Source organism: Sphaerodactylus townsendi, linkage group LG03 (genome assembly GCF_021028975.2).
Source record: "Sphaerodactylus townsendi isolate TG3544 linkage group LG03, MPM_Stown_v2.3, whole genome shotgun sequence".
Taxonomy (NCBI): Eukaryota; Metazoa; Chordata; class Lepidosauria; order Squamata; family Sphaerodactylidae; genus Sphaerodactylus; species Sphaerodactylus townsendi.
The window spans coordinates 160,856,244-160,882,575 of NC_059427.1; the positions used below are offsets into that span (position 1 = coordinate 160,856,244).

Below are 26,332 nucleotides of genomic sequence, written 5' to 3' on the forward strand. Positions count from 1 at the left end.
CCACTGTCCAACAGCCCTTTTCCTGATGTTTAGGTGGAATCTCTTTTCCTTCACCCATTACTCCTGGTCCTAGTCTCTGGAGCAGCAGAAAACGAGCTTGCTCCCTCCCCGACATGGCATCCCTTCAAATATCTAAACATGGCTGTCGTGTCACCTCTTCACCTTCTCTTCCCCAAACTAAACATCCCCAGCTCCCTGATAGCGCAAATAAGTAAGGCAAGTAAGCGCGTAAGCAGAGCAAGTAGCAAGTAGAGCAAGCAAGTAGGGCAGAGCAAATTAAGAGTAGAGTAGGCAAGTAAGTAAGAAATGGTTCTCCTCCTTGTAGGGGCACGATTCCGACACCTTTACATCATCTGGCCACAGTGGGGCAAGCCAGCAATACACCCGCAGGGCTCTCCGCTGTTCTCCTCCTGCACTCTCCCTCAAAAGGCAGACTCAGCTTCGCGCAGGGAAGAAGGCGTCACAAGCACGACCCAGAGCTAACGGAGTATTCCCGAAAACACAACTGAACAGCCAGCCCAGGGCACACATCCATCTGCCCAGAGAGAGGTTGCAGCAGCCTACATGCAAGGAGCAGTTCAGTGGGTAGAGACCTCCTCTGCCCTGGATAATATAGCTGAGGGGTCTGCATCCTGCAGCTCTCCAGATGTTCATGGACTACAATTTCCATCAGCGCCTGCCAGCATGGTAAATTGGCCATGCTGGCAGGGGCTGATGGGATCTGTAGTCCATTAACATCTGGAGAACCGCAGATTGCAGACCCCTGATATAGCTGGACTATTCTCTATTACTTATTATCTATTATGCAGCATATAAATGCCCAAGGCTCAATCCGTGGCATTCATAGCCAATTAAGACATGGTCACACATGAAGCCGACTTTTACAGGATTAGACCCTCGGTCTCGCAAGGCCAATGCTGTCTGCTCACACAAGCAACGGTGTAGTCAACCCCGCAGGGTCGTCGCTAAGGAATAGGCGAGACGCGGAGGAGGTTTCATCTGGCGGAGAGCGTCAGCAACAGGAAGCGCGGGATTTCGTGATCCTGACAACTCTACCCTGTGCTGGTCTCTGGCAATCTTTATTAGGAGTTTCATTGTGGCCAAGTGCAAAGGAGGTGGAGTAGAAGGAGATGAGCTGGAGACCGGGAGACCTGGAGATCAACATGTGATGCATGATCTCACCGCACTGGCTCACGTCGGCGGAGAGGAGCGTGAAGCCGCCTGGAGCCTAATCCTCACCTGGAGGCAAGACCATTGTCCCTACTCCAGTGACTGGAGCCAGACAGTTCATGACCCGTGACTCATAGGGGGGGGGATGAGGGAGTGGGGGCGCGTACTTGGTCGACCCAGAGGCGTGGAGGCCGTTAGGCGTCCGCTACGCCCCAACGTTCTACTCACGGCGCTGTTGGGTCAGCAGTGCATTACTACATCTCCTCCTTTTTTTTACATTTTTAGAAGGGGGACCGAAATGCTAAGGGGTGATTTAAAGGGACGCTTTGTCTTCCTCCGGGCCCGTTTGGTCAAGCTGACCGAAAGCTGCTTGTGTAACACATTAGAACTTGGTTGCGGGGTAGAAGGGGGAAATTCGAGGGGCTTCTTACACACGTTACAGGCAATATTAGCCACACACACTGAACGAAGCAAGATCCGATAACGAGGCACACAATTAAACCAATGCAGAGCTGCTGACAATAGCATCTCTAACCATCTCTCCCGGCAGCCAGCTCCAGAGGGCTGACCCACCAATCAAGGGGCAAAACATCATATTTCAGATTAGATACAACTTCTTGCAGCTCACGTACTTTCATATGGACTCAATTGGGAATTATCAGGAAGATTAAAACAACACATATTATGTACATTCTCACAACCTTGGTGATGCAATAACAACAAATAATCAATGGCGGCACGATTATCTAAAGTTAAGCTTGATCGAAGTTCCACCTGCTGCTTTCGGAGGCCAGGGCATCCAGAGCAATGGAGGTGGAGATTGATGGACTTCTCATAGGAAGGGCACAGGCCAGCCGGCCAATAGTCTTGGTGTTACAGGGAACAAGTCCGGGGACTCCCACAAGGGAAGTTGGCGAGGGAAACATACTCCTACTTGGCTGGAGCCATTGCCGCGTCGCTCCGGCAAAGTCGAGGGGAAGGGCGGAGGCGGTGGCTGTGCTTAGGCTTCCGGGGTGAAGTTTTCCTGAGGCAGAACGATGGTGAGAGGCGGTAGCAGAGAGTTCCGGCAGACACCTGGGGCGGAAATGCTATGCAACAACAAATAACATAACTTCTAAAATTAAAGGCATGCAACTAACTTCAGCAATAGTTGGTTCACAGTAAGCAATAAAACATGGCTAAAGCGATACATAGGCTGGATGATGTGCGGAAGGAAGGCAACCCGTGGTTGCATAATTTGTCCAATGCATGGCTCTTGCTGTTTTGACTACCAAAGCTACAGAAGCGATGGCGTTAGAGTCCATGGATTTCTCAAGAGCGTAGGGAGAGCTCACTGATAGTCTTTAGCATTGTGCAGGTTCAGTGATTCTCACGAGCAAGGTTGTGAGAGAAGGCGTGTTCCAACAATATTCCAAGCGGCTACGAGAACTTGTGCCGGAGAGTCTCCCAAGGGTTAATCTATCAGGAATGTCCCTGGCTGCAACTCCAAGCTTCAGCCAGGGGGCGGCAGAGAGGGAGAGAGAATGGCGATTGTAGATGAGGAGCAGCAACACGCTGCATCAACCTCTGAGCCACAGCTGGCTCCAGGGCTGCCCCGTTCCCCCCAGAGGGGGTGGCACCAGCGGGGGCTGTGGATCCTTTAATGGAAGAATGGGTGTGTGCTGGCTCCAGAGAGATCCCTCTACATCTCGGCCCAGGCACAGGGGGGTCACCGGGCCCTCCTGACAGGGCGGCAAGGGGTCCAGGGATCTCTCCAGGGAGGCCCCGCTCCATCTCCGGGATGGGGCTGGCCTGGCATGGCGAAAGCTGGACTCCTGTATGGAAGAGAAAAGACAAGCAACGCTTTTCCCCCAGGGTTCTTTAAGTGCGTGCTGGCTGAGTTAGTCCTTATAGATGATCGATGGAAAGCCCGAAAGGAGCCCCTGAGTGGGGGGGGGGCGGGCAATTTTTGATAGAGAATAGAGAAGCGTACTTTGGATATGGTCTGCTGGATGAGACCTTGATTGGGTCGATAGAGGGGGGGGAACTACTCCCCTTTCTTTACGTTTGTTTGTGGCCAAGCTTTCGTTAAAGCATGATTAAGCCCATTCCGACAACGATCACTTACAACATTCAAAGGCGTTAAGAGATACAAGGCAGGGAATTGCCCGAAGGGCCAGGAGAAGGGAGAGGTCATATCCAGGTCGGATGTTTATTAACAATCCCAATCACCACGTCTAAGGTGTAGGTTTTTACAAAGCAACAGAACAATTCACAATTATAGTCATATATTATGCTAGCATCTATAGGAAAGATATAGAGAAGATGCAAAGAAAACAGTTCCTGGGCTTGAGGTTTGATCACAGGAGCAAATTGAGAAGGGTTTGCAAAAAAACCCTTTATCAGATCCTAGATCTAGAGGTGGGGTGCGTCAGCCCATTAGAAAGAGGGAGGGTGTGCAGAAAGGAAGGCAGGAGGGGGGAAGGGTTTGGAAGTCAGCTCTACCTTCCCCTCCCACGTAAGAGGACTTTGGCCGGTTTGAGCTAGCTTCCCTACTGCTTCACAGCCGAGGCTGTATGAAGATAAAGAGTGGCTGTGAGACCCCCGCCAGCACTGTGACTAGCCAGGGAGCGCTCAGCAGAGAATGTGGGAGCATGAAAATGATTTTGGCTTCATGCCAAACTTGCGCCATACGCCAATGTGGCAGTGTAGAAGCTCAGATGGGCAGAAGGAAAAGGTTCTCAAGGAGAGAGTTTGAAGAAAAGTTTTGAAAGGTTTAAACTAAGATGGAGGAGGCTTGAAGCAGGTCCCATCGGTATCCTGGGGAGAACACTTGAGCTGTATGTCCCGTTTAAGGCGGATGCTGTAATGGGCGAAGCCTTTCAAGGCATTGGCACACATAATCAGAAGGAGAAAAACTTTAATTGAAGCACAAGAGCATAGCTTAGAAGCAATGGAAAAATCCCCCCTATGAGGGGAAAACTTTAGGGGTCTCTTGAAAGGGGGCAAGACATACAGAACATACATAGGCATACAGAGCACATATAAAGTAACGAGGAGGATTGCAACTCTGATTTGAGATTTTGCTCTCTCTGAGGTGCTGACGATTTTGCTGCCACTGGGAGCTTTGAGCTTAGGGCTTTGCACAGGCTCAGAGGCTATGAGATCTGGTTTGAACCTTACAGCTGGAGAGGGCCAAGGGGGCTTCTTCTTCACGAAGGACTTTTGGCTTAAGGCCATTGTGCGAGCATCTTCCCCTTTCCATGCCTCATTGTCCTGTAGATTGGCTATGGGGCATTCTGAGGAGGGTTCAAAACGGCAGTCCTCTTCCGTCAGCATTTCTTTCTGTTGCAATTCAGTGACTGTGGACTCTGCAGAGATTTTGAAATGCGTGCCATTCTGGGGCACTGGTGGAGGCATGGTGACTTTGGAAGTAGAAGGGGTTAGCAGAGCAGGAAGTATAGACGTAGGGGGGGGGCAAGCTGGCAAGACCAGCCCAATGGTCTCCGTGGGGATGGGATCACCATACTGAGCTGGGGCAGCGAAGATCTCATGGGGGAGCTCCGGGGGAAGGGTTTGAGGTGCGGATCTTGGTTCCGGGCTGGGGAGATGCCCGGGCGCGGGCCTCCCCAGCGGGCATTGGGAGCGCCCGGTCTTAGACTTTCCTGGGGGTCTTCGCCCTCTGGGGAGAGACCCTCCTCCGTCAGGGTTGTAGGCCCCCCCGCCGGGCAGCCTACAATTCCTCCGGAAATGTCCTGGCTTGCCGCAATTGAGACACTCGTCTCGGGGCTGTCTCATGGCAGCGGAGAGGGCGGCGGCTAGAAGGCTGGCTTGATGGGCGAAAGACCCGATATCCTGGCAAGCTTTGAGCATGTCGGCCAGCTCGGGGTTCCTTCCTAGGCCTGTGATCGCTTTGCGGCACTCAGCGGAGGCGTTCTCCTTGGCAAGGCGCTTAAGGAGTTCGCCCTGGGCCTCCTCGTTGTCAACCTGCCTCTTGAGGGCCTCCTGGAGCCTGTTCACAAACTCGGCATAGGGCTCTTGGGGTTTTTGCCGGATGGTGGAGAAACTCTGGGTTGGCTGGCCGGCATTGGGGACTTTGATAAATGCCTTATAGGCGCACTCAGAGGCGACCGTAAGGGTGGCCTCAGGCAGGACAATCTGATCGTTGGGGTTGGCGAAAGCATCGAAACCGTAAAGCTGAGCGGCTGTGTAGGCGCCGCCGGAGGCGGCTCCCCTGCTGATGCATTGCTGGCGGAACTCGCTTTCCCAGATCACAAATTGTGCAGGGCTCAGGAGCATGCGAAAGGTGGTTTTCCAGTCGTCCGGAACCATTAGGTGATTCCTCGCGATTGCCTCCAGCATGCCTCTCACGTAGGGGCTAGTGATTCCTACGTCTCGCATCGCTTTGCGGAGCTCAGTGAGGATGTTATAGCTTAAAGGGCGGTACTCGACAACCCGCCGAATGACGCCACCCTCCCCCTCGGTATCTGTGAAATGGACGGGGCACAATGCAAGAATATCGGCATCGTCTTCCGTCAGGGTTTCTTTCTTCTGCAGATCGTGGCTAATACGTTCTGCGAGAGTTTTGAAACCCGCGCCATTACGTGGCGCTGACGGAGGTGCGGTGGCTTCGGAAAATGAAGGCGGAGCAAGGGGAGGGGGCGGCTGAGCCGCGGGAGAGTTTGAAATGGGCGAAGGAGCAAGGGGGGCAGAAGGAGGACAGGCGTCCAATTTAGTGGATAGAGAAAATTCCGGGGTTGAAATTGAAGGTGAAAGATCGAAAGGAGGGCGGCCTACAGCAAGGGAGCCATAGGTCTGCAGGCTGATGGCGACATAACATTGTCTCCACGTCAGTAGCAGTGACATCGGCGCGCGAGGCTCTGTGCGAAGAGTGCGCCCGATGTTTTCCCAGTCCTTAAGATTCAATGTCCCCCCCTCTGGGTACCATGGACACTGAGCTTCAATCTCCTCAACCAATTTGCGCAGCTCCCTTCTCTTTACGGGGACTCTGCCGCATTTCGCTAACGCTTTCAGTTCGTCAATGTGCTTGTCATAAGCCCTGCTTTTGCAAGCTCCCATACTCACCGGTGTTCCGTCGGACGAGAGAGTGTCCTAGGACGCGTGTCTCTGGATGCGCCGATCCAGAGGACAGGCGATACCGAAACGGTGGTCCCTGGATGCGCCGATCCAGCGGACTTCGGTATCGCGGCCCTTTCCCAGGCGACGGTGAGCAGGGTGGAGGTTCGAGGATTCCCGGGTTTCGGCACCAGCTTGTAGTCAACCCCGCAGGGTCGTCGCTAAGGAATAGGCGAGACGCGGAGGAGGTTTCATCTGGCGGAGAGCGTCAGCAACAGGAAGCGCGGGATTTCGTGATCCTGACAACTCTACCCTGTGCTGGTCTCTGGCACCTTTTATTAGGGTTTCATTGTGGGCGTGTAAAGGAGGTGGGTAGGGAGATGAGCGGGAGACCGGGAGACCTGGAGATCAACATGTGATGCATGATCTCACCTGGCTACGTGCGGAGAGGAGCGTAAGCGTCTGAGCCTAATCCTCACCTGGGGGCAAGACCATTGTCCCTGCGCCCGGTGACTGAGCCAGACAGTTCATGACCCGTGACTCATAGGGGGATGAGGAGTGGGGGTGCGGTGCGACCAGAAGGCCGTAGGTCCGTTGGCGTCCCAACGTTCTACCACGGCGCTGCTGGGTCAGCAGTGCATTACTACACAACGGCTCTTCAAGGATTCAGACCAAGGTCTTCTGCGTCTCCTACTGCATGGTCCTTTATAACTGGAGACGCCAGGGATTGAACAGGGGTCCTCCTGCCTGCCAAGAAGACTCTGCCACTGAGCCCCGGCCCCTTCCCTAAATACAGTGGAACCTTGGTTTTAATTGCCTTCGGTTTTCATCGGTTTCGGTTTTCATCGATTTTTTCAGTGAAAAATTTGCCTCGGTTTTCATCAATTTGCCTCGGTTTTCATCGATTTTTTCAGTGAAAAATTTGCCTCAGTTTTCATTGATTTGCCTCGGTTTTCATCAATTTTTTCAGTGAAAATTTGCCTTGGTCTTCATCGATTTGCCTCGGTTTTCATCAATTTTTTCAGTGAAAATTTGCCTTGGTCTTCATCGATTTGCCTCGGTTTTCATCGATTTTTTCAGTGAAAAATCTGCCTCGGTTTTCACCGATTTGCCTTGGTTTTCATCAATTTTTTCAGTGAAAATTTGCCTCGGTTTTCATCGATTTGCCTCGGTTTTCATTGATTTGCAGTAAGGTGCAGGGGTTTGTGGAGAAAAATCACCCAAACAAAGCTGTTGCGGGCCGTGTCTGCAACTTGTTTAATGACAATGTCTTGCCCCATTTCAGACAAATCTTAAAGAAGCGCCCCATTTCAGACAAATCTTTGGACAGCTTTCTGGTGCGACATTGGTCCACTGGCTCTGAATCTGGTCCTAGTGTTATTGTTTGTTACTGTTTGTTACTGTTTTCAGCATTAAACACTATGTTTATTCACCAAAAAATGAGTTTTTGGTATGTTTTTTGGAATGCCTAGAACGGATTAATTGGATTTACATTGATTCCTACGGAAAAGTTTGCCTCAGTTTTCATTGGTTTCAGTTTTCATCGATTCTTTTCGGACAGATTACCAATGAAAACTGAGGTTCCACTGTAAAAGGACAGCTGCCAACTGCTGCATTCACTGCTCTCTAAGCGTGTGTGTCTCCATTTTAATGGTCAAGCAAAATGGTCAAGACACCTGTTCCTCTCAGGAAGACAGATGGTTGCTCCACAGACAGAAATGCATTTGGAATTTGGGTGCTGAATATGTCTACAGTACACAGAAGAACCACCTTCCTTTACTGCTGGTTTTTGTACAAAAAGGGACAGGATGTTTTCAAGAGAGTAAAACCTTATTTTCAAAAAGCATTATGCTGATTCAAAGAAAATTTTGCGAACAATATTTCCAGGATATTGTCGAAGGCTTTCACGGCCAGATTCAACTGGTTGTGGTGGGTTTTCCGGGCTGTGTGGCTGTGGTCTGGTAGATCTTGTTCCTAATGTTTCGCCTTCATCTGTGGCTGGCATCTTCAGAGGTGTATCATGGAGAGAAGTGTGCTACACACTGTGTCCAGTGAGAAAGTTAGGAACATGATCTACCAGACCACAGCCACACAGCCCGGAAAGCCCACAACAATCAGATATTTCCAGAAATGCCCCAAATGCCAAAAAAAATATTCTTGTGGGAATGGGATGTGTGGGCAACTTCTCTTCCCCTGCCCCAAGTCTGAGACATCTCCCGAGCAGAACTGTGCCTATCTGTGGCAGTACGTGGAAAGACAGCAGATGCGCGTCTGGCTCAGGGGCTCTTCGGCTTGGCCCCTTCTTTGGCTCCAGATTTCTATCACCTTTCTGCAGGTTCAGTTTGGAACACAAACCCCAAACTACCCGGCTAGATTGGTAAATGCCCTTCTTGCAACCCACGATTTGCTCAGCGCATGCAATTCTCTGTAACAACAGATTTAGAAAGCTCCTGTCGTCGTTGCACAAAAGCAGAAAGTGGTTAACCCTAAGGCTGCTATTTGGGGTTGCGTCTCCTTGGGATCAATGACTCCCTTCTGTTTTGAAAAAGAAGCCTTAGCCACTGACGTGACCCTTGACCCCTCCCCTTCATTTCAGAATGTGGCCTGGCTGCCATAAAATCATCTCTGCCTCCACTAAAAAAATGAGAGAACGCGCACACACACGTGTGTGTGTGTGTGTGGGGGGGGGGGGGAGATAAGGGCTATGTGGAGAACATTTGCACCATCTACAGGCTGCTTAGAGAAAACCACAAGCCAAGTCATCCCATTAGATTGTGAGGCAAGGACTGGACCATGAATGGTGTCCTGCTGGTTTTCCAAGGAATGGGAGCAACTGCTTACGAATATATGCGATTCTCACTTGTAGCTGAAAGCACTTTGTAAGTCATACCCAGTTTATCAAATTTTTATTCCAATTTTCCCCCACCTACCCACCCACCCAGGCTGTTTTCCAGCACCAGCTGAATTTTAATATTTAAACTTGCAACAGGAACTGTGTAGACTCTATAGATCATATTTTACTTTACGGTCCACTCTACGCTGTACCCAGAGTCAAATACTTGTCATCCCTGCTACTCAAAAAAGAGTATGCATCTGACTTGCAAAAGATTATCTTTCTGTTGGACAACCCCAGTAGTGACGCAAACGATGCAGTCGCCAAATTTTTGGATTTGTATATGAAACAGTGTAGACACAGAAGAAAGAAAGCAGAAAAAAAGGGGAAAAAGAATGTAGACAGAAGGAAAAGAGAAAGAGAAAGAGAAAAAGGGTTCTGGATTTAACAAGAAAGGTTATTTCTTCTTTCCCTCCATTATTTTTCCTATAATGGAGAGATGGCAACCATAATGCTGCTGACCAAAGAAATTATGCAGGCCTTAAACCTATTCTTTCCTATTGCTAGCATAGCCTAATAACTCCAAAAATGTCCCACTGTTCATAATTATACAAAATGTGCAAACTAAACTATTTCAAGATCCTGTTGTACCCAAAAGATACCTTAAAAGTTGCCCTCTTCCTGAGAACAACAGGAAAGCCTATGAGAAAGTTCAGGCTCTTTGTCTGAGAAATAGGGCAACTTGAAACATACATAATAAGAGGAACAAGGGTTTTTGGTTCATGTAACGTCAAAGAGTGTAATGCTGACATCTTCCAATGGGGATTTTGGACAACCCCAAAGGGCTGTGGGAACAGGGAAAATCTCCACCTTTTGTGTGATTGATTGATGTTGTGGGCATTTTGGGGTGTATTCTTTACTGCCATTTTCATGTACCTTGTCATAAATACTATAAAAGTGAGAACACAACGCCATTTTAGTGTGGCCCACCTTGATATTGTCTTGCCCACAGTTGGCTGAATAAAGATCTTTCTGATTTTATTCTGTATCGGCTTGAGCTTCTTTAGGCTTACTTAATTTATTCGTTACTCCGTTGTAACAACAGCGCTCTAGGAGCAAATCCTGAACATTAGCCTTCTTTTCCTGTACACTTATTTTAGTTTCCCTCTATTCCCTCTATATACACAAGTGGACTTGTGTATATAATATTGTTGTGCCAATAAAAATTCTTTGTTTGCTGTTGTTGTGAATATTTAAACTATGGGAAAAGAGATTCCACCTAAACATCAAGAAAAAAACTCCTGACAGTCAGGGCTGTTCGACAGTGGGATTCGCTGCCTCGGGGTGTGATGTGGTGGAGTCTCCTTCTTTGGAGGTTTTTAAAGAGAGGCTGGATGAACATATGTCGGGAGTTGCTTTGATTGTGTCTTCCTGCATGGCAGGGGCTTGAACTTGATGGCCCTGGTGGTCTCTTCCAACTCTATGATTCTACGATTACGATTACAGTCCTCCAACAGTCAGAGCCACATCGGAAATATTTAAACTATGAATTCAAGCTGTCCTTATTTTCCGAATGAAAGACAAAGAGGACAGGGGTGTTATTCCGGGCACACAGGAAGTTAAAATGCTCACTTTTCTTGTTCCTTTCAGATTCTGGCTAAATTCTGGCACAGAGGGAAGAATTTAGAATGCACCCATGTAATAAGGCTACTCACACAATGGGGAGAGTGTATCCCTGACACTGAGTAAGCAAACCTGACAAAAGACAACATTTGTAAAGCAGAATGAACATCTTCTCAGCATGCAGAGGTTTGGTGAGGCTTCTATAATCCTTTATGCGCCATCTGGCTGCCTCCAAACTTGTCCTACAACATAAAACTGCCATCTTCAGGGAATAACGGTGAGGCCCCCGTTGGCTGCCCAACCCAGTCCTATGCCTCCGCAGCCAGAAGGAATGAGCAGAAAGACAACAACCATCGCTTAAATCCTGGAAGACGGGTTGAGGGCATCTGGGTAAAAATTAAGGAAGAGGGAAACAATAGTGATCTCATTATTGGGGGGGGGGGGGTATCTATTACAGACCCCCAAGACAGACTGAAGAGTTGGATGATGCCTTCCTAGAACAGATGACCAAAAAGTGAAGTAATAGTAATGGGAGATTTCAATTATCATGATATCTGTTGGGAGTCAAACTCTGCCAAGATGATAAGGTCCAAGAAATTCCTCACTCGTCTTGCAGACAATTTGTGGGGAGTGCTTTGATAAGTGTCTTCCTGCATGGCAGGGGGTTCGATTTGATGGCCTCTTATGCTGCCACAGGAGGTGGGGATGGCCACTCACCTGGAGAGCTTTAAAAGGGGCTTGGACAGATTTATGGAGGAGAAGTCGATCTCTGGCTACCAATCTTGATCCTCCTTGATCTGAGATTGCAAATGCCTTAGCAGACCAGGTGCTCAGGAGCAGCAGCAGCAGTAACAGAAGGCCATTGCTTTCACATCCTGCCTGTGAGCTCCCAAAGGCACCTGGTGGGCCACTGCGAGTAGCAGAGTGCTGGACTAGACGGACTCTGGTCTGATCCAGCAGGCTCTTCTTTCTTATGTTCTTGTGGCCCTTGTGGTCTGTTCCAGCTATATGATTCTATGATCACCCCTGAGGAGCAAGCATTATTACACTCACTATGACATAGCTTTTCCAGTTTAAAAAAAATGATTTGAAAGCTGGAAAGACAAAGGCAACTTCTAGCCCTCGGAATTGGGCAGCACAGCCACTGTAGACTGTTGTGGTCACTCAGCTGGCCAAAACAAACTAGGCAGGCAACACACCGACAGCACAAAGATACGGAACAGTGAATCCAACTGTGATCAACTGAACAGCAGGGAACCCACTCAACACTCCCTTGCTCTTAAAACAGATTCCAAAATGCATCATAATCTCACTACGGATTAGAAGAAGAAGAAGAAGAAGAAGAAGGAGGAGGAGGAGGAGGAGGAGGAGGAGGAGGAGGAGGAGGAGTTTGGATTTATATCCCCCCTTTCTCTCCTGCAGGAGACTCAAAGGGGTTGACAATCTCCTTGCCCTTCCCCCCCACAACAAACACCCTGTGAGGTGGGTGGGGCTGAGAGAGCTCAGAAGAGCTGTGACTAGCCCAAGGTCACCCAGCTGGCGTGTGTGGGAGTGTACAGGCTAATCTGAATTCCCCAGATAAGCCTCCACAGCTCAGGCGGCAGAGCTGGGAATCAAACCCGGTTCCTCCAGATTAGATACACGAGCTCTTAACCTCCTACGCCACTGCTGCACTAGTGGGTGACACCACCTTGACCCCTCCCCAGTCTTCCAGTAATGTTATTTTTTTTGCTTCACCTTCAACTGAAAGCAAAGGAATCACTGCCTGTCGTCTTGCCCAGGAAGTCAGGGGCCAGCCCGGCTTTGCTAAACGCTGTCACGGATTTTTAGAAATAGCCTACCGTCAATGAGATCTTGCGTAGCTTCATTGTAGGGGGGCATCTTTTCCGATTCGTGCTCTGCTGCCTTGTCATCGGAAGACGCCGTTATTGGAGGAACCTACAGAAGAAGAGAAGAAGAGTTTGGATTTATGCTCCACTTTTCTCTCCTGTAAGGAGACTGAAGGTGGCTCACAAGCCCAAGGTCACCCAGTAGAAATGTAGGAGTGCAGAAACACATCTGGTTCACCAGATAAGCCTCTGCCACTCAGGTAGAGGAGTGGGGAATCAAACCCGGTTCTCCAGATTAGAATCCACCTGCTCTTAACCACTATGCCACGCTGGCTCTCAGAGACCCCAATGCAGGAAGCTGGCAAACTTCCGCACAACAGAGTTAGTGCCCAAGTCGCTATTTATGCTACCCAAGGGCTGGTTCAACCACCGTCGGCTCCAAACATTCAGCACATATGCCAAAAGGCTCGCAGAGAGGCCAATTGGCCATGCTGGCAGGAACACGGGAACACGGGAAGGAGGAGGAGGAGGTTGAGAAGGAGGGAACGTGTGTGTGTGGAGGACGGAGGGGGAAAGGGCGAGGAGAGATAGAGAGGTGGACGACAGTGGGGAAGTCTACATAGAGGAGAAGGGAGGACGGAAGGGGTGAAAGCCTTGGAGAGGAGGGGAGACGGTGGACGGCCAGAGGGGGCAGGAGCTGAGAGGGGAGGAAGAGGCGGCCGTCTGTTGGCTAGCAGGGGGGCTTCCCTACTCTACCTCCCTAGCTTTCTGCAGGCACTGGGTCAGCCGGGGCAACCTGTGGCTGAAGCGGCTGTGCCACTTAGTCCACTCCCCGGAGAACAGGAGTGAGGCCGGAAGTTCCAGCATCCGGGCAGGGGAAGGTGGGTTGGCAACAGGGGCCCTGACGGGGACCCCACCCAGGGCGCAGGACACAGACTAACCACCCAGTTCCATACCTTTGCCTCCTCCTCCACACCATCTTCATCAGACGCATCCTCCCCCTCATCTTCTTCATCGTATTCATCTTCAGGAGACAATGGGTCCAGGTGGGTTCCAAGCTGAGGGTCCTGGTCCTCCCCCACAGGGGTCTTTGGCAGAGGTTGGGCATCAGCCAAACCCTGGAGAGGAAAAAAAATGCATTTTGCCCAGGACTCCCCAACTTTTCCAAGCCTACCTTTGGAAAACAAACACGTGGCAGGGCTGGTACAGCTCCAAAATGGCTGCCACGGAAGGTGGAGCCAACTACTAAACAGGCACAACGCTGAAAGGGGCTCTTGAGCAATACTTCGGGCAGAAGCTGTTTGATAGGATGCCTTTTAAAACGAACATATTGTTCAAAAACATTTTCTTCTGTACGCATGAACCGACACAGTGAAGACGCCGATGATGACAGCAGCCACTGCGCCACAGCCAATCAAATTTCCCATGACCAGTCAGAAGGCCTGCTGGGTAAAAACGCCACCTGCTTTTTAAGAACACTCCCCCAGGCAACAGGAAAGGTGTCGGAAGGGCCCACAGGCTCCACCCTGCAGACCCCTCGCTTAGCCCACCCTGCCCGTGGCCGGCGCTCTCCGGGGAAGGAAGGGCCCTCTCTACAAATAGCACACCGGGCCGGCCACTGCTGGGTCAACCCCGCCACTGCCCCATCCGCACGCCTTCTGAGTGGTGGCCCCACTGGATGGCAGAGCAAGTCAGGAAGGTGGGTCCCACAGTCTCCTGGCCTTTGCCGGCTTCCATCCCCTCTCCTCACCCAAGGGGCCGCCCTGGGGGCCAGAAAACTCAATTCCTGCCGTGGGCTCCACTTTCTTGTCGATACATCACTGATTGCCTCCCAAAATCATGTAATCCTCAGAAAGCCACTCAAAACCGACATCCTGAAAAGTTTTGCCAAAAGCTCTGCTCTGTCGCCGCTTCTTGATTATTTTCTTCCTGATCAAGTAGGCCAGAGGTTCCCCAGGGGAGCACGGAAAAATTATGTACTGGATTTGCTAACATGGGCGCCCAAATATTGGGGAAATGGGTTGCAAATGAAAAAAGGTTGGGAACCACATCAATACAATGTAACTCATGCAATGAAAGTGTCGGGGGTGTTTGTATCTTGGTGGTTGTGTCATCCCCCCCACCCCCCCGGCAAGGCTTTTGTTATTTCCCCATTAAGCTTCAATTTCCTCATAGTTAGCATGGGTTTAGTTCATTGTTAAGCCTTCTAAGGGAGGGTATTTTAGTTAGCCCCTGTCCCTTTAAGACATTTCCCAATAGGCAGTCTTCCTTTTTTACCCAGCAATCCTGTTTTAGCTCTAGTTAGTCAGTCAGAGCGAGGTGCCAAGGGTAGCTGGAGATTGTAATATTCGTGACATATATGGTTGTCCATAGAGCACAAGTTAAGGTTAACAGGAATTCGAACCAGACAAGGACTGAAATAACTGAAAGGAAGCAAGACACAGTGGACTTCCTTGAAAGTAGCCAAGAGAAGACACAGTCTACAGCTTCACATCTGCTCAAGACAAGCAAGTACTCTGATTTAGACAGACCCAAGAGAGGAGTTAGGGTCTTAATCCTCTTAAGGTGTTGTGGCGTTTCTGGGCTGTATGCCCATGTTCCAGTAGCATTTTCTCTGAATCCTCTGAAGATGCCAGCCACAGGTGCAAGCGAAACGTCAGGAGAAAATGCTACTGGAACACAACCATACAGCCCAGAAACCCCACAACACCCCAGTGATTCTGGCAGTGAAAGTCTTTGACAATATATTTCACATATACTTTATTTTAAAATTTCTAATGTTGAAATTTTGAATATTCACTGCCTTGGGAACCCTATTTGGGTGGAAAGGATGTCTCAAACAAAACAATAATAAATATTTTCCAGTATCTGTTCCTGGTATCCCACTGTACCTATTTCGCCTTTTGAAAGAACTGAGAATGCTTTCAAATCTTAAGGGTTGCTAAAATAGTTACATTTCGAGCGGCAGCCCCTGCCTCCTGAGAAATTAGATCTGTGTGCACAATAAGTCTCGTTACTAGCCTAGATAATTATCTTGCTCTGGAGGAGCTGCAAATGAAGAGATGTTAATAATAGATCAATAGTCACAAGTGGCGTAATTACCCTTGCCCTACCAATAATGGCGGCATTTATGGAGGGAACACAGATAATGCTGACCACGGGTTGTGCCTCACAGGACTGGATGGCTGATCTTTTTGAAGCCTTTACAGTCCTTTTTAACTTGCTCTTTGTAAGCTATCTTTCCCTTTGCCTTTCCCACGTTTCTCAGATCTAGCTAACTGTCATGATATATAAAAGAAAGGTTCAGAAAAGGTTCACCTTCTAGTCAGCAGAAGTTTGCCCAACAAAGAGGCCAGAAACAGTCAGTCTAGGGCAGTGGTCCCCAAACTACGGCCCAGGGGCCAAATGTGGCCCCCTGAAGGCATTTATCTGGCCCGCCAGGCATGGCGGTGATGACTCCATTCATGTGCAGTGGGGGCTCAAGGGAGAGGAGGAACCGGCCCCAACAGCTGTTGATTGCAATTACATGATGGCACCCCCAAATCTCCATGAATTTTCTGACCCAGAGTTGGAAACCTTACACGTGGCAACGCCTGCTTCGCCCTTCCCTCTCAGCTACTCCATGTGTTGCTCTCAGGCTTTCTGTTCCGCCTCACTCCCATTGGAGTCCCTGGGACTTTGCTGGTAGATGTACTCTCGCTGGCTGCTAGGAAGGAAAGAACCCAGGATCTACCTGATCCTGGGTTAGATGGAATGCTTCATTGGGAAAGTTCTGCTTTTTTTTTTACAGGGGAAGGTATTCCACAGCCTCCCCAACAATATTTGGAGCCCACCCTGTACTTGACATACTTTGGTCACTGTTCTAAAAATAGACCATGACAGAAAGGCTGAAAGGTGAAATCAAACATTTTACAATCATTTGTGCATAGGAATTTGTTCATAGTTTTTTTTAGTCTGGCCCTCCAACAGTATGAGGGACAGTGAACTGGCCCCCTGTTTAAAAAGTTTGGGGACCCCTGGTCTAGGGACAAGAGGCTACAGTTAACCGTTAACATGACTGGTGAGTTCAACTGTGACTCTAGACCAATGAGAGGCTGTTGCCGGGGCGGGGGGAAAAGTATCCTGTTGGATGTATAAGAAGCAATGCATTGTATAGCTAAGTTCAGAATCTGAGTCTACGTTCAGAGTGTTGAGTTCAGTGTGTGTTCACTGTGTTCTTGCTGAAGAGTTCTGTATAGTCTTATAGTCTTGTATAACATAGACTTGTGCAACTGCTACAGTAAAACCTTCCTATGGAAAGAACATCTTGCATGGAGAGTATTCTTTTCCAGAGGGCTAGGCGGCTGCAGTGAGTTCAAGAAGACTATGGACCTTCTCATCTTACCAGAGTGACTCAGTTTTAAACTCTGCTGATACTAACTGTAAGGTTGCCTGTCTGTAGATGTTAACCAGACTCCAATATTGATAATGGTAGTCTTTATTGAAGGGTCTATGCAAGGAAAGATACAATAGCATTTTCATAGCCAGATCTGAGAAATGTGGGAAAGGCAAATAAGGCAAAGGGAGATACACCTTCGGCACCCCGGCACCCCCTTGACAGCTGGGGGAAAGCAGGGAGGCCAGAATGTTCGTTCATTCGTTCGTTCGTTCGTTCAATTCCATTTTTAGACCGCCCTCCGCCAAAGGGCTCAGGGTGTCATACATCCATATCAGATAATAAATAACAGCAAAACAACCCAATAACAATTTAAAATTCACAGTTCAACCGTTCCTTATGATAACTGATGGCGACTTGCCCCAACCCCATTCCCGCCCACGGGAGACCTAGGTGGTATGAGGGTCTGATGGTCACCCCGGCTGGCCAAAAGCCTGGCAGGACAGGTCCGTTTTGGAGGCCCTGCGGAAGCTCTGTAGGTTTCGCAGGGCCCTGGTCTCCTTAAGGAGCCTGTTCCACCTGGTAGGGGCCAGAGCAGTAAAGGCCCTGGCCCTTGTTGAGACCAGCCGGATCTTTTTTGGGTCAGGGATTTCCAGCAGGCGCGGAGCGGAGGGCCCTATTAGGGCAGTACGGGGAGAAGCGATCCCTCAGATATGTAGGCCCAATGCCGCTAATGGCCGTTTACATCTAGCAAGGTGAGAACCATCATCTGGTTGCCTGGCACAATGTGAAGGAAGGTGGAGGCTGAGTGGAGCTAGGATAGTCTAAGAAGTGCGGCCACACGGCTGCAGCTGCATGATGTCAGCGCTGGCTTTCGGTTACCAGGCTCCCACCAGGAAGCAACAATAAACTTACACGCAGTTAGACAAGAAGAAGAAGAAGAAGAAGAAGAAGAGGAGGAGGAGGAGGAGGAGGAGGAGGAGGAAGAGGAAGAGTTTGGATTTATATCTCCCCTTTCCTCTCCTGTAAGGAGACTCAAAGGGGCTTACAATCTCCTTTCCCTTCCTCTCCCCACAAGAGACACCTTGTGAAGTAGATAAGGATGAGAGAGTTCTGAGAGAACTGTGACTAGCCCAAGGTCACCCAGCAGGACTGTAACAGTGTGGAAACACCTCTGGTTCACCAGATAAGCCTCCACAGCTCAAGTGGCAGAGAGGGGAATCAAACCTGGCTCTACACCACGCTGAAACTGTCTGTGAAAGAGATTAAATGGCTGATAGCAGCTGTAAAAGCATTTAGGTGAGAAGTGATTAATCAGGATTCTGACACTCTTCCCCTCTCCGGGCAAAATAGCAAACAACAGAAAAAGGAGAGGTCTGGAAACACGCTGCTCCTGCAGAGCAGGCGTGGTGTACTGAGGTGGGAGGGAGGCTGGATTTCCAGTGGGAGACGGAAGGACTCTGCAAGACCTCCTCCTCCTCCTCCTCCTCCTCCTCCTCCTCCTGCTTCTTCTTCTTCTTCTTCTTCCTCCTCCTCCTCCTCCTCCTCCTCCTCCTCCTCCTCCTCCTCCTCCTCCGCCGCCGCCGCCCCTGCAGCAGCGGGACTGACTCCTTCAGGAATTCCTTGTACCCACCATGGAAAAATGTAACATCTTCATCTGATGTTGTCCCTATTCCGAGCCATTCCACCTACAGCTACTTGACAGGCCGTTTGGGAGATCCAGCACCTTATCTTTACCTGATCAGCAATGCTCTTTGGGCGGGGTGGATTCTGTGATCTGATGCATAAGGGGGTGGGGAGTGGAAGACAACACCTGCCGGACAGCAGGACACAGAAAGGTGGGGCAGGTATACTGACCTCTCCTTTGTACTTGTCCTTGATGGCTGCCCACACAGTGCTCTGGAACTGGACCAGGTCTGCCTGCGAAGAGGCGCCCAGCAAGCCCTGAAAGAGCAAAAGGCAGGTGATGAGGCCAGCCCCCTGCCCTGCTTCAGAGGGATTGGAAGAAACTCGTTGTGTGCAAGAGTTGCACTGTAAAACACTACCAGTTGAAACATCGACTGTAAGAAACAAACATTACTTTATCAGAATGCAAACATCTGAGGATTGATTAATGGCAATGGCTGGTGTGAGAGGAATCACCTGTGGGTCTCCGGTAAGTACCAACGACCGACAGAAAGCGGAGAGAACGATGGCAGCAATCAATCATCCTCTTGCCATCCGAGCCATCGAGAGAGTCCTGTTAGACCAGCGGTTCTTAGGCCACTATTCTCACTTCTTCACAGTCCCCAAGAAGAGCAGGGACTGGAGAACAATCATGAATCTCAGGACACTCAACAAACACCCGAGACTTCGGAGGTTCAAGATGGAGTCACTCCGCACGATCACAGAAGCTTTTCGTCCAGGAAACCTGGTTTCCCTGGATCTCACCTACATATCCCCATTCTACCCAGGCATTGGCAGTTTCTCAGGTTCTTCACCGGCCAGGACCACTTCCAATATCGGTCCCAACCCTTCAGCCTGGCAACGGCCCCCGGAGTCTTTACCTGGGGGACAGTCAGATAAGGCAGAGGAAGGTGGGGAGAAGGAGGCCTTGGCTCTTTTTCTCGGTATGCTGAGAGGCTTGCTTTGTTATGAATTATTCGCTCCCTCCTGATTATCTAAGAGGACTTTCTTTCTCCTGTTTCCAAATTTTGAAAAACCTGTTTGGAGGAGTCTGTTGTCAGAACAACGGTACGGGTTCATTCACTCGCCAGTTTCCTATCAAAGGCCCTTTCTGCACAGCAAATTCTGAGCGGGTTACAGCCGAAACCGGCATAGGCCCGGGTCCTTTGCATGGCTGGTTGTCCCGTGGACAGCCAGCACACCGGCTGGGGTGTGTGCCTTTGCACAGAGGCGCTTTTTTGGGGGGATAACTTTTCTCAGACACTTCCCTCTCTCCGATGCAGATAGGAAGGCAGGCACACGGGCTCTTCCAGAGCCTTGCTGGGGCCATTAGTGCCTGCGTGGCTCCACAGATGAGAGCAGGGAGGTGAAGGAAAAAACAACACAGCCAAATAACATGCTTTTCAGCCATCAGCCCTGGCTGCAAGGTGAGTTAAAACAAAAGAATTGCACATAGTGCAATTGTAAAACCTGGGGGGGGGGGGGACGTGGAGTGGATCCGCATTAGGTTCGGGATGCGTGCAAAATTCCTCCCCGTGCGAAATTCCTCCCCAACCCGGGTTTTTTACCGGTGTTATCCCAGTTTAATTGGCCCACGCAGAAAGGGCCTAAGAAAGGCATCTGAAGACTTGGTGGGCTTGTGGGGGGAAAAACAGGCACCCACCTGATGGAACAAGCCCTGGAGGGAGGCTCCCCCCTCCCCTCCCCACTCCAACCCACCCTCCAGCAGAATGTGCAACACCGAAGCATCCAAGATGACTTTGTAAAGTGATGATTGTCTTCAAAGTTCACATTATACGGGGGGGGGGGGGGGTTTTGAATAGATCTCCAATTTTGTAACCCTCCTCTAGCGTCTGCTGCGGTGCATTCTCCAGCTTTGTTGGCTACGTTACATTGCTTTTACAGTACAGTTTTTAGTTGCAACTTGCCACTGATCTCTGCAAGAAAGGCACGCCGTGAATAAAGGAAAGCCAGAAATGATCAAGTTATTTGAGATTCTGCCACTTGGCCCCCTCCCAGGATCAGCTTCCCTCCGACGAGGAAGTCATGATGCACGAGAAGAGGATCCCCCTGAAAAACTGTCAATGGAGACGACTAGACTACGATTAAAAATATTTCTGCGCTGCTGCTTCAGAGTCCTGCTTCAGGCAGCTTACAAATAAAAAATGCCGTACAAAACGTCAGCCGCTGGACACCGTCAGCATAAAAACCATCCATGCAACAGAGCAGACCATTCGATCCTTAATTAAAAGCCTGGGTGAAGAGAGAGGTTTTAGGCTGGTGCCTAAATACAAGCCAAGTCGGCCCTTCCAGAGAGGCGCCTTCCCCATCGTACCTGAGCTTCAGATTCAGAGAGGGTCCCGTCGCCATCCACGTCCAGTTCGGCGTGCGCCTGCAGCTCAGCCACCGACACGCTGGGGACAGAAGGGGGCAGTCAACTGTGGGTACATCTAATGCATAGGTGTCAAACTCGCGGCCCTCCAGATGTTATGGACTACAGTTCCCATCACCCCCTGCCAGCATCATGCTGGCAGGGAATGATGGGAACTGAAGTCCATAACATCTGGAGGGCCGCGAGTTTGACACCTGTGATCTAATGCCACACAAGCACTGTATACACTTCTAGCTCCCAATATTCTCAACAAGGGTCCAGTTGGAGGGGAATGGACTGCCGACCTTGGAAATTAACAGGCATGAGCTTTATTGTCTCGAGTCAAAAGGGGCTAGATTAGTGACTCACAAGCCCTTCACCAATGAGGAAGACTCGATGTCCCACTTCGGTTTCAGTATTTAAAAACTATGCATAGACTCTCTGGTACGGCAGAATGTTGTGGGTTTTCCGTGTTCCAGTAGCATTTTCTCCTGGCGTTTCATCTGCATCTGTGGCTGGCATCTTCAGGGGCAGGCGAAACATCAGGAGAAAATGCTACTGGAACACGGCCATGCAACCCGGAAAACCCACAACACTCTAGCGACTCAGCTGTGAAAGCCTTCAACAAGACATTGAACATTTCTGGTGCAGCTTTCTCTGCTGCTGTGGCAACAGTTAACGTTTCCCTCCAGGAGCAGCAGTGGTGTAGGAGGTTAAGAGCTCGTGTATCTAATCTGGAGGAACTGGGTTTGATTCCCAGCTCTGCCGCCTGAGCTGTGGAGGCTTATCTGGGGAATTCAGATTAGCCTGTACACTCCCACACATGCCAGCTGGGCGACCTTGGGCTGGTCACAGCTTCTCGGAGCTCTCTCAGCCCCACCCACCTCACAGGGTGTTTGTTGTGAGGGGGGAAGGAGATTGTCAGCCCCTTTGAGTCTCCTGCAGGAGAGAAAGGGGGGGGGGGATATAAATCCAAACTCTTCTTCTTCTTCTTCCACAAAGAAATGAAGAATTCGACTCTACAGTTTACCCAGGACTGGGCTGTCTACCAGGGGTCTGCAACCTGTGGCTCTCCATATGTTCATGGACTACAAATCCCATCAGCCCCTGCCATCATGTTGGCAGGGGCTGATGGGAATTGTAGTCCATGAACATCTGGAGAGCCACAGGTTGCAGACCCTTGTAGTCTAGCCCGTTCATTCACACTGGGAGCGCATCATCTTCTGGCCTCCTCTTCTCAGGCCTTCACCAGATCCCTTGGAGAGGCCCTGTCCCTGCTGGCAAGAAGAAACAGAAGGTCCACTCACACTCCGTCCGCATCACTGTCAAGCTCCCAGAAGGCCTCTTCCCCTCTGGCTTGGTCCTTTGCCGCTCTTTCAGCCATTTTCTGGGCTGTAGCAAAGCCAAGAGACACGAGGAGACCGTTAGTAAGAAGGCCCGAGCAGATAGCAGGCCCTGGACCCCTCCCCTGCTGAAGGTTACTATTTCTACCCCTCACAGGTTTAGCTCACATCATCTCACAGGAGTTTTCTTTGGTGGTGGTGGTGGCGGCAGGGGAGGCATCTAATTGCAGCTGGCTTCTGACAACCCCTCAGGGCATAGATGTCAAACTCGCGGCCCTCCAGATGTTATGGACTACAGTTCCCATCATCCTCTGCCAGCATCATGCTGGCAGGGGATGATGGGAACTGTAGTCCATAACATCTGGAGGGCTGCGAGTTTGACACCTATGCCTTAGGGTTTTCAATACAACAGACCTTCAGAGCTGGTTTGCTATCGTCTGCCTCTGCGTAGCAGTCCTTGGGGGTCTCCCCATCCAGAAGCGTATCAGGGGGAAATGGAGCCTGCTCCAGGTGCCCCCCCCCCCGCAGCCCACTTACGTTTGCAACCCTGCAGGGAGGCCCGGGGGGGGGGGCTCAGGAGGCAGCTCACGGCTCAGCAGGCATCTGAGGCCGGCTCCTGCACTCCCCACCCTGATAGAGTTGGGGAGGCAGGCAGAAGCCGATGCCAGGCCGGCAGCCTGCCGCAAGCCCACTGAAGTGCCTCTCGAGTTGAGGGGCGCCCGGTAGGCCTGCAGCAGGCTTCAGTGTGTGTGTGGGGGGGGCGATTTTGCCCCCCCCACGAGACCGGATGGGCAGCACCCGGGGGATACCCCCTGTCCCTCCAGCAGATACGCCCCCGCTCTCATCCAAGAATGAACCAGGGCAGACCCTGATCCGACAAGGTCGGGGTAGCCCAAGTCATGCAGGTTCAGGGTCGCAGTAGCTCAGGAAGTTGCAAAAGATAAACACTGGAAAATAGAAAAAACCGACTCTGTGACCACCCCGGAACCGGCCCACTCCCTCCTCCTGAAGTACAGTGAAAATATCTGCCACGAGACACTCCCACGTGTACCACATTGATTGGAGAGTGTTCAGTACAGAGGGGACCGTTTGAATGAATACAGTCCTTTCGGACCTTGTGCAGATAAAGGACTCTACTGCTTCTCTTGAGCACATGAGGCAGCCTGCTGAATCCAGTCCTCAGTCCATCCAGGTCAGAACTGCCCACTCAGACCGGCAGTGGCTCTCCGGGGTCTCTGGCAGAGAAAGCCCTTTCACATCACCTCCCCCGCCACGGGGCAGTGGCGTACCGGGTCTAAATGGTGCCTGGAGACCAAAAACCCTCCAGGCGCCCCCCCGCAGAGCCCCGCTTACTCGTGAGTAAGTGCTGCAGGTCTAACGTGCGAGTTGCACGTGCAGCGCCTGTCCCCCTCACTCACTCTTTATTTTCCCCGCAGACTCTGAGGCTTGGCTTCCGGGAAGCTGACGCTCGGGCAGCCTGTCTCTGATTTCTTAAAAGGGCTTAAGCAATCTTTGGAGCAGTGCCCTTTTAAGAAAGTCATAGAGACGGGCTGCCCGAGCGTCAGCTTCCCAGAAGCCAAGCCTCAGAGCCTGCGGGGAAAGTAAAGAGTGAGTGGGATGACGACTGGCCAGCCGGCCAGCAGGCGGCGACGGCAGCAGTGGCAGGGGTGAGGGGGGGCAGGAGCCTGCTGGGCACCCCACAGGCGTTCGCCCGGTGACATGGGTGGCCCCATGTCGCCATAGGCGGTACGCCTCTGCCCCCGGGTCTTCTGCATGCCAAGCAGAGGCTCTACTGCTGAGCTGTGATCCTTCACTGAGGTGTCTTCTGCTAGAAAACGGAGGCTGCGTACTTGTCCCAAAGGAGGTAGGAGACAAGATAGTGGAAGGCCACAGCAACCCCTTTCATTCCTGGGAGACCTTTCCATGCCACTAAGATGGTCCAGCTCTCACTGAAATGCATGCATGCAAGCATGCATGCATGCATGCTTGCTTGCTTGCTTGCTTGCTTATGCTTATTTATATTTATATTTATATTTATATTTATATTTATATTCCGCCCTCCCCAAAGGCTCAGGGCGGTGTCCATCAATAATAAAACAATTTAAAACATCAGAATATATAATTTACATAAAATAATGCATAAAATAGCAAGACTACAGATGGCTTCAACCCCTCCCTCCCCCCTTTATATACCCACGGGAGGCCAGACGTTCTTATGGCGGAGTTGACATCATCCCGGCTGGCTATTAACGCATGCAGCTGGAACAGGTCCGCTTTTACAGGCCCCCCCCCGCGGAAACTTTGTAAGTCCCAAGCAGGAATTCCCTGATCTCACCTGCAGGCCTGTTCCACTGAGAAGTAGGTAGAGCCAGATTGCCATAAAGGCCCTGGGTCGTGCAGCTAGAGGAACCAGCCCGGATCGCCTCTTTGGGGCCAGGGATCACCAGTAGGTCCGCCTCCGATGAGCGGAGGGGCCTAGAAGGGCGATATAGGGAGAGACGGTCCCGCAGATAAGCAGGGCCAAGGCCGCGAATGGCTTTGAAGGTCAATACCAAAACTTTAAACATGACCCGGTACTTGATTGGCAGCCAGTGCAGTTGGTATAGGACCGGCGTAATCCGGTCCTTAGCTTGGGTCCCACTGGTCCCACTGGTCTCAAGGGAAGGCTGGCCAGCAACACAGAGACCTGTAGCACTCCCACCCCACCCCACCCCACTCCAATAAGGTGCAGACCCCTCACCTTCCCAGACGTTCATGTGGGCATCCTTGGCTTCCTTCTCGGGCTTCTCAGCAGCCTCCTTCAGCAATCTCAGAGCCTCCACTCTCTCCTCCACAGGCTTCTTCCCATCCTGTAGCTCAGCCAGCTTCCTCTGCCAAAAAAAGAAAGGTCTTCTGATTGCAGCCAAAGCCCCGGCCTTCCCTCCACAGCCTCCTTGTTTCCACCAGCCCAGGACCGGGGCGTCTTTTCTGCTGACTTCACAGTGTGTCTGTGGCATTCAGGCCGCCAAAGGTTAACAACCGGCCCCAAATCTGGGTTCTGCCTCTTTCTGACAATTGGAATTGAGTTGCTCCTTTTCCTTGAATTTTGCCCCCTGCCCCCATCCCATGAACGGAGAGGGACCAGGCACCAAACATCCATGGGCTGATACGGTTGGAAATACATCAGGAAGAAGAAAAAGAGGAGGAGGACAACGACTTTGGATTATACCCTACCTTTCTCTCCTGTAAGGAGACTCAAGGTGATTTACAAGCTCCTTGGACAGATTTATGGAGGAGAAGTCAATGTATGGCTACCGATCTTGATCCTCCTTGATCTGAGATTGCAAAGGCCTTCGCAGACCAGGCGTTCAGGAGCAGCAGCAGCAGCAGAAGGCCATTGCTTTCACATCCTGCAGGTGAGCTCCCAAAGTAAGGTGACCAGATGGTCACCTTGTGAACCCGGGACAGGGGTAGGCGGCTGCACGCGCACAGCCACAGGAGCACACTGCCTTCTGGGGCGCTGCCGTTTCCCGCCCTGTCACAGGAAAATGGAAAAAACCCACGGGACAAATTGTGCAAAGGCGGGACTGTCCTGCCAAAAGCAGGATGGCTGGTCAGCCTATCCCAAAGGCACCTGGTGGGCCACTGTGAGTAGCAGAGTGCTGGACTAGATGGACTCTGGTCTGATCCAGCAGGCTCTTTCTTAGGTTCTGATGCTCTAATTAAATAGTTAATGATCACTCTTGTTTATGTGAGGATGAAAACGATCTCTCGGCAGCAGCCACCATTTGAAAGTTCTTCTCTTCTCCTCTCTCCCCTGACAATAAGCCAGCATCTGCAGGGACAGCCGAGATCTCTGCCTCTGCTCCACGCGTGGCTCATTTCTCACCTGCTTCTCTTCTTTTCTCTTGCTTGCTTCTTCCATCAGCGCCTTCTTCCGTTCAAAGCCTTCCCTGGCCACTTCAGCCATCTGCTTCAGAGTCTCCCGCTCCTTCCGACCCATCTCTCTGCAGACAGGAAAAGGAAACCAGCGACCCACTAGCTCAGTGGTGGCGAACCCATGGCACAAGTGCCAGAGGTGGCACTCAG

General features: G+C 50.8%; 1 protein-coding gene across 5 annotated transcripts in view; it reads right to left on the bottom strand.

Annotated features, from left to right (window-relative positions):
* The window catches only part of PRKCSH (protein kinase C substrate 80K-H), a 52,382-nt gene that overhangs the window by 13,323 nt on the left and 12,727 nt on the right, over positions 1-26,332 (bottom strand). For all 5 annotated transcript variants that reach the window (XM_048491147.1, XM_048491149.1, XM_048491148.1 and 2 more), the window contains 7 exons: positions 26,133-26,250; positions 25,005-25,134; positions 22,229-22,313; positions 20,886-20,964; positions 18,743-18,829; positions 13,467-13,628; positions 12,523-12,619 (listed from right to left, as the gene is read on the bottom strand). In XM_048491147.1, coding sequence (XP_048347104.1) covers positions 12,523-12,619; positions 13,467-13,628; positions 18,743-18,829; positions 20,886-20,964; positions 22,229-22,313; positions 25,005-25,134; positions 26,133-26,250 — 758 coding nt within the window. The remainder of the gene's footprint in view (positions 1-12,522; positions 12,620-13,466; positions 13,629-18,742; positions 18,830-20,885; positions 20,965-22,228; positions 22,314-25,004; positions 25,135-26,132; positions 26,251-26,332) is intronic.